Source organism: Megalobrama amblycephala, linkage group LG19, assembly GCF_018812025.1.
Source record: "Megalobrama amblycephala isolate DHTTF-2021 linkage group LG19, ASM1881202v1, whole genome shotgun sequence".
Classification (NCBI taxonomy): Eukaryota; Metazoa; Chordata; class Actinopteri; order Cypriniformes; family Xenocyprididae; genus Megalobrama; species Megalobrama amblycephala.
This window is the reverse complement of record NC_063062.1, coordinates 26,657,693-26,684,875: the sequence shown is the minus strand read 5'-3', so window position 1 is coordinate 26,684,875 and position 27,183 is coordinate 26,657,693. Positions and strand designations below refer to the sequence as shown.

Here is a 27,183-nt window from a genome sequence, read left to right as displayed (position 1 = left end):
GTTACTAAGGTTGTGCTATACTTTTGCTAGGCTGTAGTTGCTAAGACATTGCTAGGTGGTTGCTTAGATGTTGCAAGGTGGTTGATAGACTGTTCTAGGTGGTTACTAAGGTGGTGCTATGTTTTTGCTAGAGGTTGTTCTGGGTGGGTTGTTGAGATGTTGATAAGTGGTTTCTAGGGTGTTATGGGTGGTTGCAACAATGTCGTTAGGTGGTTGCTAGGCTGGTCTGGGTGGTTGCTAAGGCACTGTTTGGTGGTATACAGAGAGTTCTGGGTGGTTACTAAGGTGGTGCTATGGATTTGCTAGGCTGTTCTGGGTCGTTGCTAAAGCATTACTAGGTGGCTCCTATAGGGTTTTTATGGTCTCTACATTTGGCAGGGTCCCTACTTGGCCAGTCAAGATTATGGCTGTTTCTCAATTCCAAGAATGCAGAGAATGGACTTGCATTCTTGTGGAGTCTGGTCTTGCCAGGCAACCTTGAAAGAACGAACTCGGAAGGACACGAGGACACAGAACGCATCATTTGAGAATTGAGATGTGCTGTGATCTTGTTGCTCAACTGACCATCACAGCATCTTATAAGTGGCTAATGCACAATAAATACAACATAACATCACAAACAAATGTAATTACCTATTAAAAGATTTCTTTCATATGATTATAGACATTGTTTTCATCTAATTTTCAAATAATCTTTTTATTTCACCGCGTGTATTTATGAAAATGAGTAGCCTTTGTGTTACATGCTTTGTCAATATTAAGATTTTTTTATATTCCAATAAAAATACTGCAGGCTTTCTTCAGGTTATCACTTTAGTAAAATTAAGCAAAACAAACGGACATATGTTTACTTTCATGAGCCATCACGTATATGCGAGCGGGAATTGCTTGCAGGCTACCGTATGTCGACCACCTGCTGCGTCTTCTGGGATTTTTAACGGTTAGATTCTCTCAAGTCTGCATTCGATGCATCCTCGATATCAAGAACACATCTGGGTACTTTAATGCGTCCTCACTTCTTGCGTTCTTGAGTAATGGAACTGAACTTCTGGGGGGTTGCTTAAGCATTACTAGGCTGCTCTGTGTCGTTAGGTGGTTTCTAGGGATTTTCTGGTCCCAATGTAAATAATAATTATATGCAAATATAACTTTTCAATGTAAATAATAATTATTCTTTGCAGTCAAGATTATGTGTTTAGACAGCTATCTTTGTACATGTCAGAGGTGATAACTTTTAGTACAGTTGTGATTTTGTGAGTTAACCTACAGACGGAATGCCTAAAATCTGAAAAGGCATTTAGCATTCTGATCTCCACAAGACAGAAATATTAATGAAGACATGGACAGATAATCAGAATTCTGCTCTCATTGGCACATGTCAAAAGGTCAGCATTATTGACAGTATAACTGCATCACAAGGGCCTGGCTTCAATCCCACTCCACTGAAGAGAACTGACGTTTGCATGTATATACGGCTGCCTCGGATTCAGTCTGACAGCGGAGCGTTCCGTTCCACGACTGATTGGGCTCAGGAGATCAAGAATGCACTTGCAACGCCATGACGGAAAATATTTGGAAAATCTCCTTCCTTCCTTTCTTATATTCCTTTGTTCAAAAATGTATGACACAAGGTGTTGCAGGATGAAGCAACAGGAGCACTTCAAAACTTCTTTTGAGTTGTGCTTTTATCATAAAAAACAGACTCCTGAAAAAGTTCACACCAGCCATTATATCCTATTAAAAAGGTAATCTTACAGGCCAAAGTGATGAAACACTAAGCCGAAGACAACACGAAAAAAGACTGTGAATAAACTGAATAAAGTGGAAAGTTTCGTTGACTCGCAGCTACATTCCATGTGGTTTCTCATTAACCAAGGCTGGCCCTGGATTACGGGATGTCTGATTAAGCAGTGAGGAAAGTCAATTGCTGAAAGAGAGAATGGACAGGAGCAGTGAGCCACACAACGTAAACAAAGATAATGGCTCCGTTTCAAATCCTAGCCTGTCTGTCCACCGCCTACGTACAGCTGTCTTCAACATCAGAATCCTAACTCGAATGTAACCTCATAAATGAATGATTTGCAATGCTCAAGGCAGCAACTCACAAATAGAATAGTACTTCTCATTTGCGATGCACAGGATACTTAACCCACAATTGATTGAAAAGGTAGTATTTTGCTAAGATGCTACTCTATGATAACGAGCCAAGAACAAAACATTAGTGAAAATAGTCTATTTTTAATTAGATCCAACTATAGCAACACATTTTGGAACAAAATGAAACAAGTTAAAAAGATGTTTGGCCAACAGAAGATTTAAATCTCTTGGTTTAATACAAAATACAGTAACACTTTATTTGAGTTTTTTTTTAACTTGTTGCTTATTAGCTTGCATATTACTAGAACAATGCCTGTTACTTGTTAAGCACATATTAATGCCTTATTCTACATGATCTTATTCTACATTTTTAATCCTAGCAAATACCTAAACTTAACAACTACCTTACTAACTATTAATAAGTAGTAAATTAGGAGTTTATTGAGGGAAAAGTCGTAGTTATTAGTGAATATATGTTCCCTATACTAAAGTGTTACCCAAAATACAAACTATACAACAAAGAATACAGTAATAAAGTACTTACAAATCATTACCAACCTATTCATTTATAGTTAATATATTGTAGTCTCTACATTGTTAATGTATTAATAGGCTATATACAAATAGTGAGTTCTTCATTCATTGTAACTGTATGGTCACACTTTATATTAGGGTCCAATTCTCACTATAAACTAACTATTAACTACAACTTTTGCCTCAAACTCCTAATTACTGCATATTAATAGCTAGTAAGGTAGTTGTTAAATTTAGGTATTGATTTGGATTAAGGGAAATAGAATATGGTCATGCAGAATAAGGCATAAATATGCTTTATAAGTACTAAAAAAAGAATATCCTAGTAATATGCATGCTAATAACTAGTTAATAGAGAGAATTGGACCGTAAACTAAAGTGTTACCATTTTTTAAAGAACACTTAATTCAATGTCTAATAAACGTTGGTTTAAATCACATAATTAATGATTTTTTTCCATTTTTGTGACCTAATCTAAAGTGAGAACTATTTACAGTTAATAAGATGTTAACAAAGCATACAAAAACATTATCTCACTCTTTACATATGAGCTAATTAAGCAATAATAATTTGGTTAATTATAGTGACAATGAATGAAGAACTCACTATTTGTATATAGCCTATTAATATATTAACAATGTAGAGACTACAATATATTAACTATGAATTAACTATAAACGTATAGTTTGCAAATGATTTGTAAGTACTTTATTACTGTATACTTATTATAAAGTGTTACCTATTTTTTATTCATTAAAAAGAGGACCCTTAAAGCATGACATACAGTATCCTGTTGCCCATATTTGTTTTTGTGGGATCCAAAATAATTTCTAATGCTTTTGTGTGACTGTACCTTTAAGCCTTCATTTGATCTCCATTTAACCTTATTTCTGTCTAGGAAAAACATAATAAAAATATCTCATTTGAGATTTTTTCTGTCCTGTGGGCCTCTTCTCGGTCTAAATCTGTTGAGTTTCTACTTTGCAAAGGGTGTCTTTGCAGCAAACTATGCATGAAGACTGCTAAAAAAGAGATTAGATGTTTAAGATGAAGGAGAGGAAAATGAAATCAAATCCACTGAGGCTGCTAGTCTCAAAAGTGTTTTGTTCTCAATAAAACTAATGTGTCTGACTGTATGAGTCCACACAAATGAGTTTATTCCAGCCATAAATCCATAAGTTATGCATTTAAGAGTAAATATATATTTTAAAGGTCCTTTTTTATCTTATTCAGCCCATTACTCACTGTCTGAAATGAAACAGACTTTGCTTTTCCCCGCATATGGAGATCAGAGAGCAGGGGTCGCAGTATACGAATGAATCTCAGAGCTTCGCTCGACACAAAGACGTTAAGGAGCAGTTTTTCTGGAAAAAACAACAACATGGGTCACGAAAACAAACCATTAGTCATTTTATCAAACTTCCTTTATTTCTGTAACTTCAAACATTTTTCAGGAACCAAACATTAATGATCCCTTTTGGGATCACTTACAAACACAAATACGTAAACACAGCAGCTTCCTTGTTGTCTACTGCCTATGTTGACAGCAGTCTTCCTAGGAAACATCCTAGCTGATATCTAACCTCATAAGTGACCAATTAAAACACAGTTCATTGGGCAAAAAGATAGGTTTCTAATGTGAAGATATGGTAGACTTGACTCAAAACTGTTTCCTTTGGAGTTTGATGTTAGCATGCTGCTATGCTAACATATGCTAACAACATAATACTCTAGTTAGCTTTAAATAGTCCAATTTAAATTAGACTGAGCTATTTATCGGACTTTATATTGGCACTGAAAGAAAGTATATTTATAATCGACTATACTATCTTTTTGACTTTTTCATCCTGATGAATTCTGGGATTGTATGCACTGGCGCAAGGGTTGAGCAATATAGCCTCCCCTTCAATGATCCAATCGATTCCCAATGGACATAATCAGCTCCATCTCTACAATGTTTTCTTTTTTCTTTTTTCTTGTTCAAGAAGCCATTTCACTCTGATATACATCACATTAGGGAAAGAATTTGATCGCAAATTCTTTTTCATGCCAATTTTAAGGGTCACATTAACTGTTGTTCTGTGAAATTCATTTCATTTCAATGTCATGTCATTTCAACAGGAATACACGCAACTGGAAATTTTGCATGAGGATCAAAGATTTTGGCACTCAGATTTCACAAAGGCTACAAAAAGATTCACTGCATTGACTAACAGAATGCTGCTTGGTTTGAAAGTGACTTCTGTGTGAGATGTGCTTCATACATCGCTACACTATTGACAGTAGATGAATGACCTTTCTGCCTGCGAAATTCCGCCGATATTTTACTAATGTGAATGCACCTTTAGAATTTTGTTAAAACAAGGAGGCAGCATAATGTTGCTGTCTGCCTTTTAGAGCATGCTTAGTTTTGTGTTTTGTTTTGTCACTAATGATGCCTTATGCGATCTTGGTAGGAAGGTGTAGAACACAGGTGTCAAACACAAGGCCCGCGGGCCGAATACGGCCCACAATGGTGTCCAATCCGGCCTGGGGGATGATTTGAACAATAATAAAAAACAGTTATGCATGGTCCACCGGCCATAAATCCGAACGGTTATTAGTTTTATTTTGGCCAATATCTATTCTGGACTTGTAAACAAACTGCTGCAATCATTTCCCAAACTGATGTCATGTTTGTGTGGAAATATTGCGAAGTCTATAAACAGAACGTTAACACAGCCACATGCTGAATACGGACGCAAAGAGAAGAACACACACGCGTCAGCAGAGCAAATACTGTACCAGGATAAGCTCACTGTTTGTGAAATATAGTAAGAAAAATACAAATATTGAATTGGGTTTTATATGAATGTAACTTAAAAGTTAACTATCTTTAGAAAAGTTTTGATCTCCGTACAAGTAGCCTATTCTATAAACGCAGCACTGTTTTTTGTACAGCGGTAACCAAGAAAACGCTATATCTGCTATTCCACAAGCACCACCTACTGCCAGAGAGTGAATTTGCATTTTCATTCAGTCAGTCTGCTATTTTTGTTTTGTGCAGGTGTCTTATGTAGCATAATTTCACAAAGCTATAAAGTCAGACCATGCAGTTTTTTTTTTCTGTAAATCTTTATACAATCTAATTTAAATCAAAAACAACTGTTCATGCTCAAAATGCAGTGGTGCCTGTATACCAAATGCCTACACCTATTTTTGTTTAAAGCTACAGTCCATAACTTTTTTTGGTTAAAAATTATCCAAAATCTGAGGGTGGGGAGCTTGTGGGTGGGGACCCTGCCCGGCCACTGCCTTCAACGGCCTCCGAACTGTTATGGCCGCCCATGGACTATAACCCACTATGGCCGTTTATGGACTCTGGTTTGACGTGATCCGAGCTAAGCCATTGTTAGATTTAATCATCATTGGCAGCATGATTTATTGTAGGCCTAATGTCTTTCTCCTTAATTGGTCAGAACAAAAGTGGCAGAGATGTAACTTACTTGTTCAGATGATATTTTCCAGTGGAAATTCTTATATTGGTCACACTTTCAAGACATAGAATCTGTGATTCTGAAGTTCAGTATCCACACCGGTGCGGTGACTGACAGAAACATTAGATTCATCCGCGCTGACGAGCTGTGCCGAGGCACAACGCACGTACAGATAACTGTTCCGCATATGACTGCAATTGCAGGTTTCAAACAAGGGATGGCGACAAAAATAGGAACAATCGCAGACTGCAGCTTTAAGGCCAGTTATAGAACAAATCACTTTGTTTATGGCCTGTTATAGAACAAATAAAGAACAAATTAAAAAATAAATAAATAAATAAAAGAAAAAATTGGCAACCGGTATCAAATTTGCTCCAAAAAAATTGGAATTGGCCATAAAAAAAAAAAAAAAAAAAAATTAAATAAAACATTATTTTAAGTCTTTTCGCAGTAAAAATGAATGCAGTTTTCAAAGAGCAGTGTGTGTTTTTTTGCAAATGAATGTGTAGTTTGTATGGTTAATATGTAACTGTCAGCTCACTAAGGTTTTAAAAACAAAAACAAATTTGGCCCGCACATGGTTACATTTTCTCCCATCTGGCCCTCAACCTAAAATGAGTTTGACACCCCTGGTGTAGAATGAGAAATGGCTTGATTTTTGTATTTGTCTGTAACCAAATGTAGTTACAGACTGTATAAATCCCTGATGTATAATTCATGCCATTTAGTTAGGTAGTTTAAAGGTTTAAAAGAGCAGCTGGTAACTGTGTGATAACCACACACATCATTAAGGTCCCAATTACAGTAAGTGAGCTATTAAGCATTTTAAATTATTCTCACATCTTTGTGGTTATTAGGACATTTGTCTTTTTAAATCAATGAGGCTGCATATTGCTGGAAGTGTTTCAACGTTTAGAAATAAAATAAGGCCCTAGGGCTTGACCTCATGCAAACCACTGAACCTTTGGTGTCAAACTACAGTATAAGGGTTCAAATTCCCAGAAATGTACATCATATTACTGGAATAGTATGTGATATCCGCCAGATGTCACTGCGAGACGTGACGAGTGAACACATGTCAAACACGTTAGCCATACCGTCTCTTCTGGATCTCACTGGTGTGTCTGCTCTGAGTGCTGAGACACACACACAACCACAGAAATCAGGGGCCAGTACCATGAAGCTAGCTGAACAAACTCTGGGTTACAGGATTGGTTTCAATTTGACAAAACCAAATAAACCCAATCAGGTCTTTGTCAACTCAGCCTTTGTCAAATCAAAGCTGCAAAACCACATTATGAATAGAAACATTTGACATTCTCCAGAGCTCAAACACAGATACGTTTGTTTTATTCTCCCGTAACCTGCACACACGAGTGTCTTACCTCCCGCACCTGCACTTGCCCATCAAATCTTGTCCCGCCCCGTGAGAATGCAGGTGTCTACCATAAAGGTATTTATAGCATGCATACTCATTACTTACCAGCCGTCTTCTCTCCTCTTCCATGGTGTTTAGCAGTTGGGAAAACTCTTTGAAGGACTGAGCTGGAGGAGAAAAATTGAGTTATTAATTCATTTGCATTTGCTGGTTAAAGTTCAGATTTATATTAATAACCTGATTCATGTGAGTCAATAGAAATGCAGTTAAGTAAATTCTGTTAGCATTGATTTATTGCCACAGCTACTTATATGAATGATTCAGCATTTAATAAAAATGCAGAATGAACAATGGAGATTTTTCTATGAATTTAAATCATTATGGAACCGTTAAAAAAGACCTTCCTCCACTTCTGGTCACCTAAAAGAGTATGAAAAAATGTTCATTAATTTATTCACAGCTAACAGAGCACTTATAGGCTTTTATGGTGCTAAAGCTTCAACGTATTTCAGGCTAATTTTACATTTCATGTCATCTGACATAAGCTATAAAAGACATGTGACTAATCAATCTGGAGATGGACAATGACATCATGACAATTTCACACTTTCAGTGCCTCCAAAAAAAGTATCAAGCACTGGAAAAAAAATCTACTGATATATAATGAACGTTTTACAATTTAAATGTTGCTTTCAAAAAGCTTTATTCAATCCGAATATAAGGCATTCAATGAATGGCTGTCAATCAAGAATTGAGATGGGTTTTAATGTCCGATGGTGATATTGCAATATCTACCAGCAGGGTTTAACAAGCAAAACCTTGACCCAAGGGGCAACTGCTGAATTGAATGTAGTTCAATCCCAGGTAGAGGTGACCTGTGACCTGAAAATTACTTTAATTCCCACAATCCCCACTAAGTCCTTAAACCAAGCACTTAACCCAGAGGTTACACCAGAGATACTGGGCCTACAATTAGTGTTAATATGAGCTACTTGGAATTTAAAAAAAATAATAATAATAATCAGATAAATGACAGATAACTAAGCAGGTGTGAACAACTAACCTTTATCCTAATTTGCACATACATAACATTTACCATACACTCAAGTGAAATGAAAAAGTTCAACCAATGAATGTTGCCATTTTGGTTAGCACGACAAATAGATGGCAGGTTTTGACAATAACACCCGCCAACCCGCCAAATGCGGGTGGATTTGAGCAGTGGCGTGTAACGCAGTCACTCCTTCTAGCCACTATGGCCTAAATATACATTTTTCAGTTGTAGTCTTTTAAAAGGGCATCTGAAATAATAAACTAAGGGCAATGTTGTCAAAAATATCGACAATATACATACTGCAGTATATGAAAAACTTCCAATACTCATTTTCCGTGGAATAGATACATGATACCAGCTGCGCTTTCTCACTCTCTCATCTCTTTGACAGCGAGTTGACACATAAACCCGCCTCCCCTCATTCACTTGTTTAATTTGCTCCAGATGAATATTGTTGGTGTTACAGGGATGAATTTCTGTGTGGGATTGCGTGTATTGTGCATAATTTTATTAATTTCTGCAGATTTTGTGCTCACGCCCAAAGTGTGCACATATAAAGCTGCCTCTTAAAGGTGCCCTAGAATTAAAAATTGAATTTACCTCGGCATAGTTAAATAACAAGAGTTCAGTACATGGAAATGACATACAGTGAGTCTCAAACTCCATTGTTTCCTCCTTCTTATATAAATATCATTTGTTTAAAAGACCTCTGACGAACAGGCGAATCTCAACAGAACACTGACTGTTACGTAACAGTCTGGATCATTAATATGTACGCCCCCAATATTTGCATATGCCAACCCATGTTCAAGGCATTAGACAAGGGCAGCCAGGATTAACATCTGGATCTGTGCACAGCTGAATCATCAGACTAGGTAAGCAAGCAAGGACAATAGCGAAAAAAGGCAGATGGAGCAATAATAACTGACATGATCCATGATATCATGATATTTTTAGTGATATTTGTATATTATCTTTCTAAATGTTTCGTTAGCATGTTGCTAATGTACTGTTAAATGTGGTTAAAGTTACCATCGTTTCTTACTGTATTCACGGAGACAAGACTGTCGTTATTGTCATTCTTTAAACACTTGCAGTCTGTATAATTCATAAACACAACTTCATTCTTTATAAATCTCTCCAACAGTGTGTAATGTTAGCTTTAGCCACGGAGCACTATCAAACTCATTCAGAATCAAATGTAAACATCCAAATAAATACTATACTTACGCGATTGGACATGCTGCATGACGAACACTTTGTAAAGATCCATTATGAGGGTTATATTAGCTGTGTGAACTTTGTTTATGCACTGTTTAAGGCAAGCGAGAGTTCCGTGGGCGGAGAGCACGAGAATTTAAAGGGGCCGCAGCCTAAATCGGCTCATATTTAATGATGCCCCAAAATAGGCAGTTAAAAAAAAAAATAATAAAAAAAATCTATGAGGTATTTTGAGCTGAAACTTCACAGACACATTCAGGGGACACCTTAGACTTATATTACATCTTTAAAAAAAGACGTTCTACGGCACCTTTAATACTAAATTGAGTTGTTTTTCACTGCTTATAGTGCTTAAACAGTCAAATTCACACGAAATAAAGTCAGAATGCCAGTCTTGGCGAGTATTCACGTAAACAGTCAGTTATGTTTTAACTAGGGGTGGGACGGTTCGGTTTGTATCACGGTTTTGGTAAGTTCGGTATGTGCTATGTTCAGTAAAAAATAGGACAATTGTCAAATAAAGATAAAGAAAATAAAAACAAATAATCTAACTACAATAAACAGCACAAATAAATACATAAGAGCTAAGATACAAATGAAATAAACAATGCTTTACAGGTTTTTCAGCTATCTAACAGCTTTCAGGTACAGAAATTGAATAAAGTAATCAAATATAAACACTTCATATAAACTTCTTTGAATAGTTAAATAAAGATGAAACATTATTGAAGTTACAAAAGCTATTCAGTCAAGAGTGATTTCTTCGTGCTTTGTCGTTTGATTAACATTAAAAACACATAGAGCAGGAATATTAGACTGCTGTCCCTTTAAGATATAATTCAAAGATCCAGTACACTGATACTGATACACATGCGTTGTCTGTCTCGTTTTTCTCCCAAGACATAACCTACTCCGTTTGTTAGGATACTTGCTAAGATGGGCATGTTGACATAATTAGTGTGAATTTGTCCATTTAGACTTGAAAGAGAATTTGCGCGAGAGTATTTGCGCGCTGTGACGCTCCATGTACGCGATTCAGATGAATACACGCAAATCTCAGCGCACACGAGTTCTCTTTCATGTCTTGCGGATGAATGTTTAAATTGGCAAGGTTTAAATGAGTTTAGTTTAAACAATGAGTGACTGTTTCGTCCATGTTCTTTTGATCATCGCTGTTGTAACGTATTGGGAAAGTAGAATACATATCCATTGACTGAAACATACATTAACCGAATCCGTCTGTCTGTTTTGCACGTTGTTTTCAATATACCAGATTACAGTTGCGTCGTTAGATGTAGGATGAACCGCGGTGCAAGCGTGTGCCGAACCGTGGGTGGAGATTGAGAACCGAGTGGTTCGATTTTTTACAGCAAACCGTCCCACTCCTAGTTAACGCATGTGTAACTGTATAATGGATCCATGTGTCAGGTCTTAAAGTGACAGCAGCCTAATATATCTGCTGCCAAATGATGAGATAATAAAAATAATAATAATCGATAATGAAAATAATCTATGTATAATCTATTTATCAATTAATCACGTCTACACACTATGCGCAGAAAAACATCTGCCAGTCATGTCACTTTACATCAGTGAACATTTTCTATGGACAAAATGCATCTTACTTGATGCGGGAAAAGTGCACAACCCGAGTTGTCCTAAACATATTCAAACAAAAGCTTATAGTTTGACTGCAGCTTGCCCTGTCATGTGCTTTGACGGATGTGTGTGCCGCTTAATGTGCTCAAGACTTATTTTCAGTGCATAATAGTGGTTGACCGATATAGATTTTTTGATGGCTGATGCCATATCTTAGAGCAGAGTGGCCGATATAAAGCCAATATCTTTAGAATTTATATTTATTTTACTTAATATTTCATAAAATTAGAAATAAATAATCAAACAGATGAAGCTCAATAGAAAAGGAATCAGTTTAAATTTTAACCTGCTTTTTTGTACATAATTGCACATAGCCTACATAGATACATTCACTATATTTGTTTCCATTGCCTTTAAATTGCACACTGTTTGGAGGACAACATAACATCTTTGGATTTTTTCAAGTATTAAAAGAAATTATCAACAGATTCATTGATAATTCAAATAATCATTAGTTGTAGCCCTACTTTTATGATGCTTTCTTTTCCTGTAGCATGCTAAACAGCCAAAAACGTGAATATTTGATTATAGAAGCTCATTTTTCAATTAACTGTTCTTGAATTCCAAGACCATTACATTTAGTGCTTCATTACGACGTAAACCTCCTTCAAAATAATACCCGCCATCTTATCAAGCATTGGCACTACCCTCTGCATCTTGCTGTGGCACAATGGCAGCTTGTAAATCCTCAGAACAGTGTTTGCATGCCACTGATGGATCCATCGCTTCATTTAAACAAGGTGTGGATGAGAGACAGCTGCTGTCTCTCTCTGGATGGACTTTACCTCTGTTTGAGCTTGGACACTTGGTCAAGTTCAGCCTGCCAACTCTATAAACACAATTATCAAACCACCAGCCCAGATAGCCTGTCCACTCCCTTTGTGTCCATTTACGCTCCCTGGCTTTTAGCAGCCACGGACAGCTGAACGCAAGACTGCCATCTCCCAAAAGAATCCAGAAGCACTCATTAATGACTGCTATGCACAAAACACACTCAACATTAGGGCTGGGCAATATTATTTTTCTAGCTCCTGTATGTCTAGCTTTTGATGAAATTCAATATATAGTTCAATATTTATGTATCATTTAAAATATTTATCAGAGGAACCAACATTTTGACATAACAGCCACTGTTGCCCAAGAGGATTATGAAATGTTACATTTCAAGAACTAAAATATTGTAAAAAATAAAATAAAATAATAATAATCAAGGCTTGATTCAAATATTTAATCATTTTCCCAATGTAAAAATATATAGCTTATTTAGATATATTAGGTTTTAAGATTTTAATACAGTATATGGGAAATACCACGTTTTTTAGGTGATCGAAACAAATGTATTCATTGAAATGGACAGCTTGAACTGATTCATGGATATGAACCAAACAAGGAATGATGGTGACATTTATTTAATGATATTTAATGAAAAGTGGAACATGGCAATATTTACAGTGTGACAAAATGTTACATTTACATTTAATAATTTAGCATACTCTTTTATCCAAAATGACTTACAAATGGTGAATTAATTCAAAGTGATAAATTTTTTTGGAGGTAACAATGTGAAGATTTCTAGCAAAACAAATCTTTTCTTTTAAGAGATGCACTGATACTAAAACTTTGATATCCGCTTATACCTGTAGTTTAACTTTCTTAAGGAAAAAAAAAATCTCTCCCAAATAATTCTGCAAATTATACAGAGAACCCTCTCATGTGGTACATTACTATAATAATAGAGGTTGAAGTTAACAACAGAATCCAAACTATTATAATCAAACCAATGTCATAATCACTTGTCTTCATGGCAAATTTATTCAAATATACATATATATATATATATTACTTATTTACTGTTAATTTATATATATATATATATATATATATATATATATATATATATATATATATATATATAATTAAATAAGCTAATCTCTAGCGTTTTTATAGCTAACAAACTGTGAACAGTGGATAACTTTCTGGAGGTAAATGCAACATTAAGTGACATATTGTTCATAAGCTGTTTTATTGACATCTTTCCGCAGCTGTAACACAAATTGAGTGTTTACACGAGACATGACTCATTTCAGTAAGATGTACTGCATTTTTCAACATATATATATATATATATATATATATATATATATATATATATATATATATATATATATATATATATATATATTCGCGGTATATTCGTATACACACAGTATATGATTTATGTAATCTAAATCACATTTAGGAATGTTTTTCAATTGGACATTTGGAAAATGATTCATAAATAAGTGTAAAAAAATATATAAATATGAATAAATAAAATTTACCAAATAATTTAGTTGTATAATTGACTGTAAATACAACCAATAGAAGTATATGTTAGACATTTTAGCAGAGTGAAAGTGTTTTTGTGTATTTATTTACCAGAAGTAGAGAGAGTAAGAAACTGAATGTGAAAAGATAAGAAGAAGAGAACAGGAAATGAACGGGAGAGACTGAGAAAGATTTGATGTGGAAGATAAGGGTAGAAGCTGTGGATAAATGTCTCTATTGAACTATATGAGGTACTTAAGGCAGGATATAGCGGCTAAAAGGGGTTAGAGCGTATGTATCATTCACAGGTTAATGGGGAGAATGACAGAAGTGATGAGTCATTCTGTGAAATGGGCTTTTGGCTCGGGACAAAAGAGATACATACTTTTGAGAAGGCCTGATGAAATAGGCAGACATGGAATCGCCCTCTCATTTAGAAACCCTGAATGCATTATCCATAAATCAAGACCAGTCGCACATGATACTGTGCTTCAACAAGAAATTGTTTTAAAAGTCTATGAAATTGTTCTTTATTGCAATATTTCCTATGGAACAGAAAGTTTAGGTAGGACATATCAAAAGGATACTATTTTTTTTTTTTAGCTACTTGCTAGTCAGGTGAAAATGGGGTCAGGGCATTAAAGGGTTAGTTCACACAAAATTGAAATTTCTGTCATTAATTACTCATGGACCTCATGTCGGTCCAAACCAAGGTTATAATCGTTAACGAAAACGAACGAAAAAACGAAAACTAGGTGGGGAAAAACATTGTCGTTAACTGAAATAAAATAAAAACGAGGCATTACAAAAAAACGATAACTAACTTAAACTGTAATGTGTGTTTGGCAAAACTAACTAAAATAAAATAAAATTATAGATTAAATGTCCTTAGTTTTCGTCTTTATCAATGTCTTTCATAGAGCAAATAACGTTTAGCTGCATTTCCTTTCCCTGCGTCTTTCACATACACGCGCGCGCGCGCACACACACAGCCCCTCCCGTCAGTGCACGCCGCGTCTCCATGAGAACGAGTGTTCGACTTTGAAAGCAAGTTCGCTAAAGGTTGGTATCTCGTGAACACCTTTACACAAACACACATTAAAAAGTGGTATAAACATATTTTTAATTCTGAATATAACTTTGTCAGCGTGTTAATGTCGACGCGAGAAGCGATTGCTACTATAGCTAGTTAACTAGTCGCAAGTTTGAGGTAAAATGCACTTGGGTTGTCCATGTCAAAACACTGTATAAGCTGTGATTCAAATATTAAATAGTCATTTGTTTACTCTTACACTGAATGTTTGCTGCTTCAATACAAATGTGTTTGCATAGTTCACCCAAAATGAAAATTACTGTGAGAAAAAAATTATGTTTACAGAGTTTTAGTGTCACTGAAGGTAAACTGCGTTGCTCATGGTGGTTAACGTTACCTCTCTTAACGTGCTCTTGCTGAATGGCAAGGATTGCACTATGGACTATTGTAGCTTTTGTATGTTTTCTTTTTTTTTTAACTGTATTTTATTTTTTATAACGAACAAGCTGCGATGTCACATTTCCGCTGCTTTGTTGTGTGTGCGTGAGGCGCGGGCGCGATCAAACAGCTGTCTTTGCAGGGGACTTGCCTCATCGTCACGGCAACCAGTGTTGCCAGATCTCGCAAGACAAATAAGCAACCAGGCCTGTGAAAACAAGCCCAAAACAAGCGACTTTTTCTACGGACCCCCCCCCCCCCCCTTTATTGTTTATTAAAACTAATTTTGATGCCACCATATAGTATAGTGATAGTGTGTAACCTATTGTATTTTCTACATTTGTAGGAAACAACACACATAAACACGCTTCTCAAACAGCATCCCAAGATTGTTTTAGCCTATATCAACTGGATTAAAAGTTTTTTTGTTTTGTTTTTTGGAAATCTGGAGTATTGCACCTCTTTTTAATGGAAGATAGGAGGAAGACAGTTTAACGCACATCACAGCCTATCCTACGTGACGAATAAAAATAACAAACACATTATGTAATATATATATTTTTTTTTTTCAATGAGTACGGAAAATAAAGTTGGTTTAATCTAAAAGTCTTTAGAATTATAGAATAATCTGGCATCGTTCTGAAGGCAGCTGCCTGCGCTTGAGATGCTCTGTTGAATATTATGTTAATTACACAAACAATATGTTAAGTGTACATTTATTGAACAATGATTGATTAGCCTATATGTATTTATTTATTGTAAACTTTATTATTAAGTGAAGTAAACATTTAGCTGGCAAGATATATGAGCGCATGTTTTATCCGCCGATCAGATGCGCGTCAAAGTTGTGTTCGTTACTATAGCAACAGTAGAATCCGTGTACAGTGTGTTTCAGAATCAATCATTGTAAAAAGAACTTTTATGTCGTGATCACGAGAAAAAACTCTGCTGTCTCCTGTGTGTATGGGGAAAGGGGAGGGACAGAGAGAACAGGCTAGACAAACTCCTACGTTTAAATAACATATAGAAAATATCTGCTTGACAACTTATTATGGAGCTGGGGGATCAAGCCCAAATAAGCAACTACACTTTAGAAACAAGCCCAAAAAAACGCGACCCGCGACTACCGATATTTGTAAGCGACTTTACAGAAAAACAAGCCCAAAGTCGCTTATAATAAGCGGACTTGGCAACATTGACGGCAACGGTTCGTAGTCAGGTCAGATTACGTCAGAGTTGGTTGCAGTTTGTTGGATGCTCAGACTACCAAACTAACGCCGTTTAAACATGTTCTAAACATGTTCAGTCCGGTGAAAACCGACTCAGACCAACACCAACAGGTGTATCGCACCGATCCGATCAAACTCCAACAGACGAGTTTGTTGGCGTTTGTCGGTGCGGTGTGAATTGGCCTTTACACTGAATGTTTGCTGCTTCAATCCAGACGAGTAGGCTATTGTAAATTTAGTATAGGGTGTGAAAATTGTACAGCTGTGGTATTTGTATAGGGTGTGAATTCTGTATATAAGATGTGTAGATTTTTGGTAGATTGTTTTGGCAATTTTGTGAAGGTGTCACACACACACACTAAAAAATTTAAAAGCTGTATTTAAAGTTTTTTTTTTTTTTTTTTTTTTTTTTTTGTTATTTGTCATGTTCTTTTCTCAGATTGAGCTCCCTGACAATCTGACAGAAATGTCTTGTTGTGGCTCAAAAATGGGTTGAAAAGGCTACATGCGGTTCATGTATGTCTTCTTTAGTTTGTTGGCTCTTTAGGTTTTTTACTGGCACACGTCACTTACACATTTTGCACTTACTGCGGAGTGTTGAGACTGTTTACATATTTGTGCCCATATGTACATTTTATGTACTGGTTTTATTTTTGAATTAATATTTTCTAAAATTGTATGATGTTTTTGTTGTTTGATGTTTATGTTATTATTACACAATACTTTTTCTGACCTTTTTGAATCTTGCCCCTGACAAATAACCCAAATTACAAAAAAAGACTAAAACTAACACTAAAACTAATAAAAAATAAACTAAAACTAAGCATTTTCAAAAAATAAAAACTAAACTAAACTAGCAAACCCACTTTAAAAACTAATTAAAACTAAACTGAATTTGAAAACAAAAAGTCAAAACGAAATAAAAATAAAAACTAATGAAAAATGCAAAACTATAATAACCTTGGTCCAAACCCATAAGACATTTGTTCATCTTCAGAACACAATTTAATATATTTTTGATGAAATCCGAGAGTTTTTTTTTATCTCCCATAGAAAGCAACAAAATTACCATAGTCAAGGTCCAGAAAAGTAGTAAAGACATCGTTTAAATAGCCAATGTGACCGCAGTGGTCCAACCTTAATGTTATGAAGCGATGAGAATACTTTTTGTGTGCAAAAACAAAACAAAAATAACAATTAAACAATTTCTTCTCTCACCTGTCAGTCTCCTACGCTGTTTAAGTTGTATAGACAATCCAGGCTTCTATGTCAGAACACCCTCTCAGTATTAATGACAGAAATTTCATTTTTGGATTAACTAACCCTTTAACATTCTAGGAGGCATCTGATTGGACAAAAAGCTGTGTAGTGCAAGATGAGCCATCAAAATGTTTGATACAGTGTTGGATGTAATTAATTACTGTTATTTAATTACTTTTCCATTGAAAAAGTAAAGTAAGGGACTTCTCAAAATTTTTCTGTAATTTAATAGTTATTTCTAATATTGCAATTTAATTGCATTAAATTAAATACTGTGTAGGCAATAGAACAATTCTATATAAAACAATAGTGGATTTAACATCAAAATTTAACATCTAATGTTAAAATGCATGTTTTCAATGTAACCTTCACCCTTTACACACTTTGGTCAGTTAAAGAATAATTTATGTAACTGTATTTTTATTTGAAAATACAGCTGAACAGCTCAGTTGTGTGAGACAACTGGAAAGACACGAAGAGCAATAAAAGTAAAAAAGACAGAAAGTATGGGCGGCAACAGTCATCGGCCGATCACGGTTGAAATGAAACAGTCTTGTACTTTTAGGACAATTAATATTTCTATAGCTACATCAATCTTTCAGTGAGATTGATTTCAGGATAACTGGTGTGGATTGTGAATGTCACAGCAGGAAGTCATGGAATGAAATCGATAGGAGGTCAGGTGACCCTGTCTGTACTCCCAGACAGACTGCTGATGCGACACAGACTGGTTGGAGCTTCAAAGTAGATTGCAGCTCAGCTACATCAAGATTCTGGTCCCAGAGCACACGAGGGGTCCGGTCAAGCTCACTTTCATCGATGACCAGATTGATTCCACAAGACAATTACATTTTTCTTCAGTAAGAGTAATCTTACCCTTTTAGGGCTGGGACACTATGGTAGCACAACAGAAATACCAGACACTTTGAAAACTTTCCATGAAGAGTGATAGATGAGAACTTGTTTCTAATGGGCAACCGAGTAGGTTGTAGGCAGACCTAGTAGTACCTAGTAGGCAGAATAGCTGATGGCTGCTATAATACTGCTATTTTGTACAGCTGTGAATTTAAGTATAATTTAAAAACTATTTTATTTTTATTAATTCTTAACATTTATTTTATTTTTATTAAGCAATTAAATAAACTGTTTTAAATTTAAGTTATCTTAAAAAAAGTCTAATCATGGCCTGGCAATTGGAAATGGGTTTGGAAATAATGAGAAATTTTTGGGTGAACTATCAGTTTAAGAGCGTCAAAAAGTCATTTATTGTTTGAATTCCATGATAAAATGGACAAAATTTTGAAAGCCAAGAAAGCTTGTTTGAAAGCTTGTTGAGCAACTGAAGTGTAAGCTGTTAAAGCTCCACCATCTTTTGGAACGTGGGATGGGGGCACCAGCTCATTTGCATTTAAAGGGACACACACAAAAATGGCGTGTTTATGCTCACACCCAAATTTGACAAGCTATAATAAATTATCTGTGTGGTATTTTGAGCTGAAACTTCACAGGCACATTCTGAGGACAACAAAAACTTAAATTGCATCTTGTAAAAGGGGCATTATAGGTCCCCTGTAAAAAAAAAAATTGGAAATCTTGCTTCAAAACTTGGTTGAATGAAATGCTTAATTTTACACAATGTCTACACCAGGCGCGACAGTGTTTAAAATACATCAGAAATAGAACAGGCATTAGTTTACTGTCAGATATTTGTTGTGTAACTTATAACTTCTTATGGTGCGTTCACACCAGACACGACTTGCGCGAATAAATCACGCTATTCGCACGTAGTTGGACGCATGAACATTTTGAGTTTACTCGCTTCATTCGCACGTGAAATTCACTTCACAACAGACGCAAATTCATGTCATGAGAGCAGCTCTCCCCCCCCTTTATGTGTCCCAGACTCTTCCACTGCTTTCTGTACACTTCCTCTGAATAAACACAACTTGTCAGCGGGGAAATAGTTGTAAATTACAGCGAATAAGCTCAATTGGTCAGCTTTAGCTAGCTTGAAGTCTCAATATGTATTTTTATATAGCTCAAATTGAGTAAAGACCGTTTTTTACAACCAGATTGTCCGACCTCCTCACTCACTTTCTTTCAAGCAAGATCCTTTTTATTCCTGTTTCTATAAAAGTATGAAGATGTACAGCAACGATGATTTTGTCCTCCATGTTGTTTCTGATTTCTGCCTCAGCTAGCTACGTCATGTCACTACTAGAGCAAGCTCCTGATTGGTTAACGCGGCGCATATTTTCGCCAAAGTTCAGATTTTTCAACTTGCGCGTTTCGCGCGAATCACGCGTTACGCGCATGGTTCACACCAGATGCGAATGAAGCGCTAAGCGTGAGTGATTTACATGTTAAGTCAATGCAAAGATGCAAATAGACATCCTGTGGTGCGATTCACGTGAATGAGGCGGCGGTAATGAAGCTATTTGAGACTACGAGCTAGCTAAAGCCGGCAAATTGAGCTTATTCGCCGTATTTTACAACTACTTTCCCGCTGACAAGTTGTGTATTTATTCAGAGGAAGTGTGTGGAAGAGTCTGGGACACATATTTAATGAAGGGTGAGAGCCCCTCTCATAACGCAAATTCGCATCTGTTGTGAAGTAAATTTCAAGCGCGAATAAAGCGAGTAAACTCAAAATGTTCAAGCGTCCAACTACGCGCGAATAGCGCGATTTATCCATGCAAGTAGTGTCTGGTGTCACTAATTGTTGTGTCACTAATTATAATGGGTTATATTTGCTTTTGTCGAGTCAAGTCATGCCACTCGCGTCTGGTTTAGACACGGAGTTATACCAATGGAGGAAGTTTTTTGAGCCCAACTATCATTGTTGAATTTAAACTGTGGCAGCCCTTTCTGGATTTCTAACGCACGTTCACGAGAGCACCATGACGCATGCATGTTGTGCTGACATGAGAACAGATGTTGTTGCGTGAACGTGCGTTGGAGATTAATATTTTGTAAATAATGATGATGCCTTTACTACCTTTCTGGGGCTTGAAAAGTGGTAGTTGCGTACGCTGTAAATGGAGGGACAGAAAGCTCTCAGATTTCATTAAAAAGATCTTAATTTGTGTTCCGAAGATGAACAAATGTCTTATGAAATGACATGAGGGTGAGTAATTAATGACAAAATTTTCATTTTTGGGTTAACTAACCCTTTAAAGGGGACATCGGATGAAAAATTCACTGTTTGGACATAAATTTGTGTTGGCTGTGTGTCTACAAAACCACCCTATAATGATAAAAATCCACCAAGTGCTTTTTTTTAATCCCCACAAATCATAAGCACTTTGTCAGATCAAGCCGTCCACGGATTCTTGGCAAAGTGACGTAAATTTGCACAGGCCCCTCTCAAGACTCTTGACAGACACTGCCGTTTTAGCATAGACCCGTCCCTGAGTACGCCGTAAACAGTCGGCCATTGTTTCGATGTCGCGCAGGTGTAGAAAAGAATGTCTCCAAAGCAACTGAAGTGTTTTGTTATTGGATATAAGAATGAACATAGCAGTCGTCCTTTACTCTCGACATCTGAGCCGCTGAAGACGCAATGGATTCATTTTGTTTTTGAAGGGAATATGAGTTTATGTACGTTTCTGTTTTGCTAAAAAGTTCCTGAAGGATGGATCAGTACCTCCAGAAGACGTGAGTAACGTCACAGTTTTTTTAATGAATCTTTGCAAATCTTTCCTAATAATGTGCTAGTTAGCAAGTTCTGAAGTTAAAGGCTTAAAGTTAAAGGCTAAAGTTAAAGGCCAGTTCACACCGCACAGATAAACGCCAACAAACACGTCTATTGGAGTTTGTTGGATCAGGACGCAGCCTCCGAAATGAGATGCAGCTAGTGCGATACCTTTGTCGGCGTCCGTTGCCGTAGTTCAGAGTTTGTTTTCACACAACTAAACATGTTTAATCGGCGTTTGTTGGGTCGGGGAATGTCTGAGCAGTGTGGTATGATTTTCCAACAAACAACAACAACCTCTGACGTATTCTGTCCTGGCCACGAACCGTTGCTATGACGATGAGGCAAGTCTCCTGCAAAGAATGCTGTTTGATCGCGCCGGCGCCTCACGCACACACAACAAAGCACTGCAAACATGACATCGCAGCTTGTTCATTATCAAAATAATACAGTCGAACAAACATATATGTCGTCATTTCTATTTAGAACCTTCTCATTGTAATTCATAACTGCACGTTTATAATGAACAATGCATTAAGGTGATGTCTTATTACAAACTGTGTATATTTTATGTAAAGATAGCATGGTAACACTACAATACGGTTTATAAAGGTGTTAGTTAATGACTAACAAGTAATTTTCAAATGTATTTTAATCATTTTTGAGCATCTATAACTGCATAAATAAGAATGGTGAGTTCAATGCAATACCTGCCAAATATTGTTTACAGCCCGCCCATGGAAGATAGGAGTGGGGTGAACAGTAGCTCATTATCATTTAAAGGGACATGCACTGAAACGGCTCGCTGTGAACAGAGCTGTTTTTGACAAGATAAAAAGGGTGGGGTTTTTTTACACAACCATTAAGAAATTTTAATCAAAGTATGGTATAGACTTTCATGAAGACCCTAAAGAATCATACTAACTTGTGGAAAATTGGCATCCGATGTCCCCTGTAAGCAAATCTCCACAACTACATTCCTGAAAGTTGCCTAAACCTGTTAGATTGAATCTTGCGATTTTGCAAAGTGCCTGGCCTGCTATTTTTGTGTGCAGTATTCATCAGAGTGTCACTGAACGGACTATGAACAAAATGCTGGATTCATGTCAAAGAGATTGCATTAACATGCAGCCACAGGATTCATCCACTTTCACTTGTCCATGGAATGCAAACCAAAATCATTCCGCAACAGTACACGTGTAAATCAATAGCTGTAGCCCTATTATTTCCTACATATCAACGCTTCTGTCCATTAAAGCTGTCCATTAGCTAAACAGCCGTAAAGATGCCTTTGTGTTGCTACCTTCCAAAACATTCCCACTATGGTCAGCTTGCCCAACATCCCTTTTAACCACACAAATAGGGGGAAAAAACACCAAAAATTCACAACATTCCTTTCTGATGACCAGATGGGGATATAAAAGGGCCAAATTGAACTCCATTATGAGCTTGCTTTGCCACACCTCAACACATTTAATTAGCTTTTCTCCCATCAGATTCCATAGGAAAAAATAGGGGAAAAGGTAGTAGGCTAAATGACAGGTTGCTTTGTGCGATCGGGAGTACGGAAAGACTGGAAGCCAACTGTTAGATGCAGATGGTCTGAGTGTCAAGCCAGCACACAATGCACAGAGCAGGACAGGAAGATAATAAACAAAGTAATGACACATAAGGAGAGAACGGTGGAATGAGAGGAGGACAAGAAGAGATGAATGGATGCAAAAAGAGACAGAACAGAATGAGTGATCAACTCTTCAGAGCATATGAACTCTCAGCACATCTGCTCAGTGACCACCGAGGGTGAGCGGTCTGTATTTTCGTTAATCTCTGACACAAATCACAATTAGTTACTCTGATCTTTTAAAGGGCTGAGATGAAACCTTTTTGTCTGGAATGTAAGCAAATCAATACAATACATTATGCATGCTGGGCAGGCAATCTCACTGAGACCTGCCTTGAGCTGTTGAGCTAAATCTGGATTGGGACAGGATATCAGCATACCCAATGCTTGCTTTCATAAGAGAATACATTTATTAATCAAAACAAAGACCTTCTGTGCCTGCTCACACGTTAAAGACTTTAAAAAGTTTCTGATCAATAGCCGAAAGTAAAAGAGTAAAAAAGCCTAGAAATCCCTTTATGCTCCAATGAACTCCTATGGAATTTCCAAGGATAGGTCTTGATTAAGATGACAAACCCATCCATCTGTGACAGTGTGCAGGACATTTGGGATTTGGGAAGGAAAATATTCTTCAGAGCATTAAGGGAACTTTCCATTGAAATAATGTCAGAATGGTTAAGCAGATTGTCTTTAATGGATTTGGAAGAACATTTTATCACTCAGATGTTGCTCTTTTATAGCTTAGGCGAGTTAATAGACTTCTCGGTTATAATGTACGAATCAACTTTCTTAGATATTTCTTCTAAAAAAAACATCAAAATATTTATAATTGATGAGAAAAGGTATGAGCATAGTTTGAGAGATCGTTGAGCTTTCTTCTGAAACTCCTTGTGAGTAAATCATGTGCATATGTTACTAAACTTCCAGCTAGGGGACAAAATAATAATGGTTGCTGTTAGCCATTGACTAGCTAATAAAATGTTATTTTTTAGATATAGGCTTAGAATAAGTTTAGCACAGATATATTTTCACTGTGCGTTGTATCCTATGACCGCTTTAGGGCACCAACACTAGAACCCGCTGACTGAGCATTTGACAGGAAAAAATGCATTATCTCATTTATGAGAACGCGAAGAGCCATTCGATATTGAAAAAGCGTGAATAAAGTGAACTGGACCGCATACAGTTATGTTTTTCTACTCTGCCTTTACAGCGTACTATTCCCATTGATATGAATAGATTCACGCTGTTCTTTGACAGATCATAAACTCTAGTGCAGTCGTTCTCAACCTTTTTTATTCCAAGGCCCCCTCCTTCTCCAAATCAATACTGCAAGACCCCCCTAAGATGCTTGACATTTCCTCTTATACTGTACTTCTGCAGCAAAGAGAAATGTGTTTGTTTTTAAACCATGAAATATTATATTATTATGATAAAATCTGTGACAATAATTTCTTAATTTTTGTCAGCAGGTATGCAAAATCAAAAATGGAGTCCATGTATTTAATATGAAATATGTGCCTCTTATGTATCCACTGTGGAAGAAAAAAACCCTGTACACTTTTGTACACTGGAGAAAAACATATTAATTATATGTTTCCCTCAAAGTTCTTGAGAGAGAGGAATTCTTTTTCCTATTTTCACCCCGGAGGAAACATTACAAGTATTCGCATTTCACGCTATTGGATCGTAACCAGGTTGTAAGTACTGCTTCAAAATGGCAAAAGAAAAAACAGAAGCAAGAGACAAATAATAGAGAGTAGGCAATTTATTTAAAACTGCATTTAAACTCAAACAGGCTGTTCATCAGCTGATCAAAAGTTTAAGACCATAGCCTTGAAAAGTTAAAATCTGCGCAAAAATATGGCTTTCATGTCACTGTCCTTCAGGCAGTCACACTGTCATGATCTCCTGATGGCAAAGGCAAAAAGGCTTTCTGTCTTTGAACGTGGCAGGATTGTTGAGCTGCACAAGCAAGGGCTCTCGCAACGCGCCGTCGCTCTGAGGTTGGACGCAGTAAGACAGTCATTTTACATTTCTTAAAAGATTCTGAGAGTTATGAGACAAAAAAGTCAAATGGTAGACCCACAAAAAATTTCACCTGCACTGAGCCGGAGGATCCGACGGACTGTTCGTGAAGACACAGTCGATCCTCGACCCAAATTAAGGCCCTTACTGATGCCGACTGCAGCCCAATAACCATAAGACGACATCTGTGAGAGAAGGGCTTAAAGAACAAAAAACGTCTTCAAAGGCCACATCTCCTCCCACACCACAAAGTTGCTCGATTGGAATTTGCAAGGGAGCACCAAACATGGGACACTGAAAGGTGGAAATAAAGTTTTATTCTCTGATGAGAAAAATTTAACCTGGATGGTGCTGATGGCTTCCAACGTTACCGGCATGACAAGGAGATCCCACTGGAGATGTTTTCTATTACCCCTTTTCCACCAAGGCCGTTTGAGTGCTGGTTCGGAGCCATAGCCTAGTTTCAAATCAGTTCTTTGTCTTTCGACACACAAAGCACCAGCTTCGAACCAGGAAAAGTGGTTCGTAAGTAGCACCAAAACGTTGCTGGGCTAGAAGTAAGAACCGCGTGCATCAGGGGCTGAGGGCGGGGTTACCGTGACCAACAAGACACCTGTGACCGCCATTTTTGAAATAGCAGCTAATCGATCTAATAGCAGCTCGATTGTAATCTCCGTCTATATACAAATTATGGCGAATCGTGTTTGGATGCCGATGTAGGTTCGCAAAGCTATGAGCATCAACAGTAGTGAAACATCCGCGATTGTTGATAGAAGGCTTGTTCGAGATGCATCGGAGCAGCACGGACCGATTTTTTGGGTGCCGCGGATCCGCGGGAGGGTTTATAGAGCATACGACTCCTTGCGCTTTTGGATCGTTCTCGCAGAGCTTTGATGTCATGCGCCGATCGCTATGCGGGAAGCCGATGCATCTCAAACAAGCCTGGTGTGTTTGTGTTTGGCGCTGCAGCGCTAGCTTTGCTGTGAAATATGAGACGTATACGTGACGTAAGGCCTGGCTCTGTGCTGTGGCTCTCTAGCCCGTGGAAAGGCAAACCGGTTCTTAGAAGGCTCGTCAGTTGAACCAACTCCGAACTGGCACTAGCACTAGCTCTGACACTTTTAGTTTTGTTGTGGAGTTTTTGTTTTTTTCGGGGGGGCTATGGTCTTAAACTTTTGATCCATTGATGAACAGCCTGTTTGAGTTTAAATGCAGTTTTCAATAAATTGTTTTGCTCTCTATTATTTGTCTCTTGCTCCTGTTTTTTCTTTTGGCATTTTGAAGCAGTACTAACAACCTGGTTACGATCCAATAGTGCGAAATGCGAATACTTGTAATGTTTCCCCCAGGTCTTAAGATTTTGTTCAGGAGTGTATGTCTCACAGAAGTACTGCAATATAACGCACGTCATTCCAGGAAATCCCCTATGGCCATCATACTATCGCTGTGACTGACTAAAAAGAAGATAGAAACGCTTTTATTGATTAAACATGAATATAATAAACAGACGTCTATGACAATACATGGTTTATTTGTGTTCCTCAAGCCTTCTTGGGTATTTATGTAATAATAAAGTACATTTATAATGCAATGCTAATCAAAATGCTATTTCAAACACTCGACTAACGTTATGAATTAAGTCTGGAGTAAAAACGTAATTAAATGTAATAATTTTCTTTACCTTCATTACAATCATCATCCATCAAAACTTTACTAGCTTGACAGTGGTTTGCTTTATCCAACCGAGAGATGTAGTTTGCATACAGTGGCTGTTTTCAGCCGCGGTTCAGGTTGATAACCAATGCTCTAGTGTATGGACACTGTTATTTATGGTCTTTGTTGCTTTTTCTTGCATGAATGCAAAGAGAGAGTCTTACATATCACCTTGAATTCAGACACTACATTACATTACATTCATTCTTGTATTATTTTTCCTGTCAAAATGACAGAGTTCGTTTGGAAATAGTCATTATTTTAGACTTTTTGAACAATTGCACAAATGGCAACCCAATGTCTAGTGCTCATTTATCACCGTCCAGGTTTTGATTTCAGCAAATTAGTTTGAGCGCAATTTGATTAATATTCAAAAGCCCAGTAGCCTGTCAAACCTTAGCGCATTTTATAACATTTTAGTAGTGTTAGTGTTATTTTATT

General features: G+C 36.9%; 1 protein-coding gene across 6 annotated transcripts in view; it reads right to left on the bottom strand.

Moving 5' to 3' along the window:
• Window positions 1–27,183, bottom strand: part of LOC125254769 (rho GTPase-activating protein 42) — a 186,378-nt gene that overhangs the window by 111,876 nt on the left and 47,319 nt on the right. For all 6 annotated transcript variants that reach the window (XM_048169571.1, XM_048169572.1, XM_048169575.1 and 3 more), the window contains exon 3: window positions 7,591–7,652. In XM_048169571.1, the coding sequence (XP_048025528.1) occupies window positions 7,591–7,652 (62 nt within the window). The remainder of the gene's footprint in view (window positions 1–7,590; window positions 7,653–27,183) is intronic.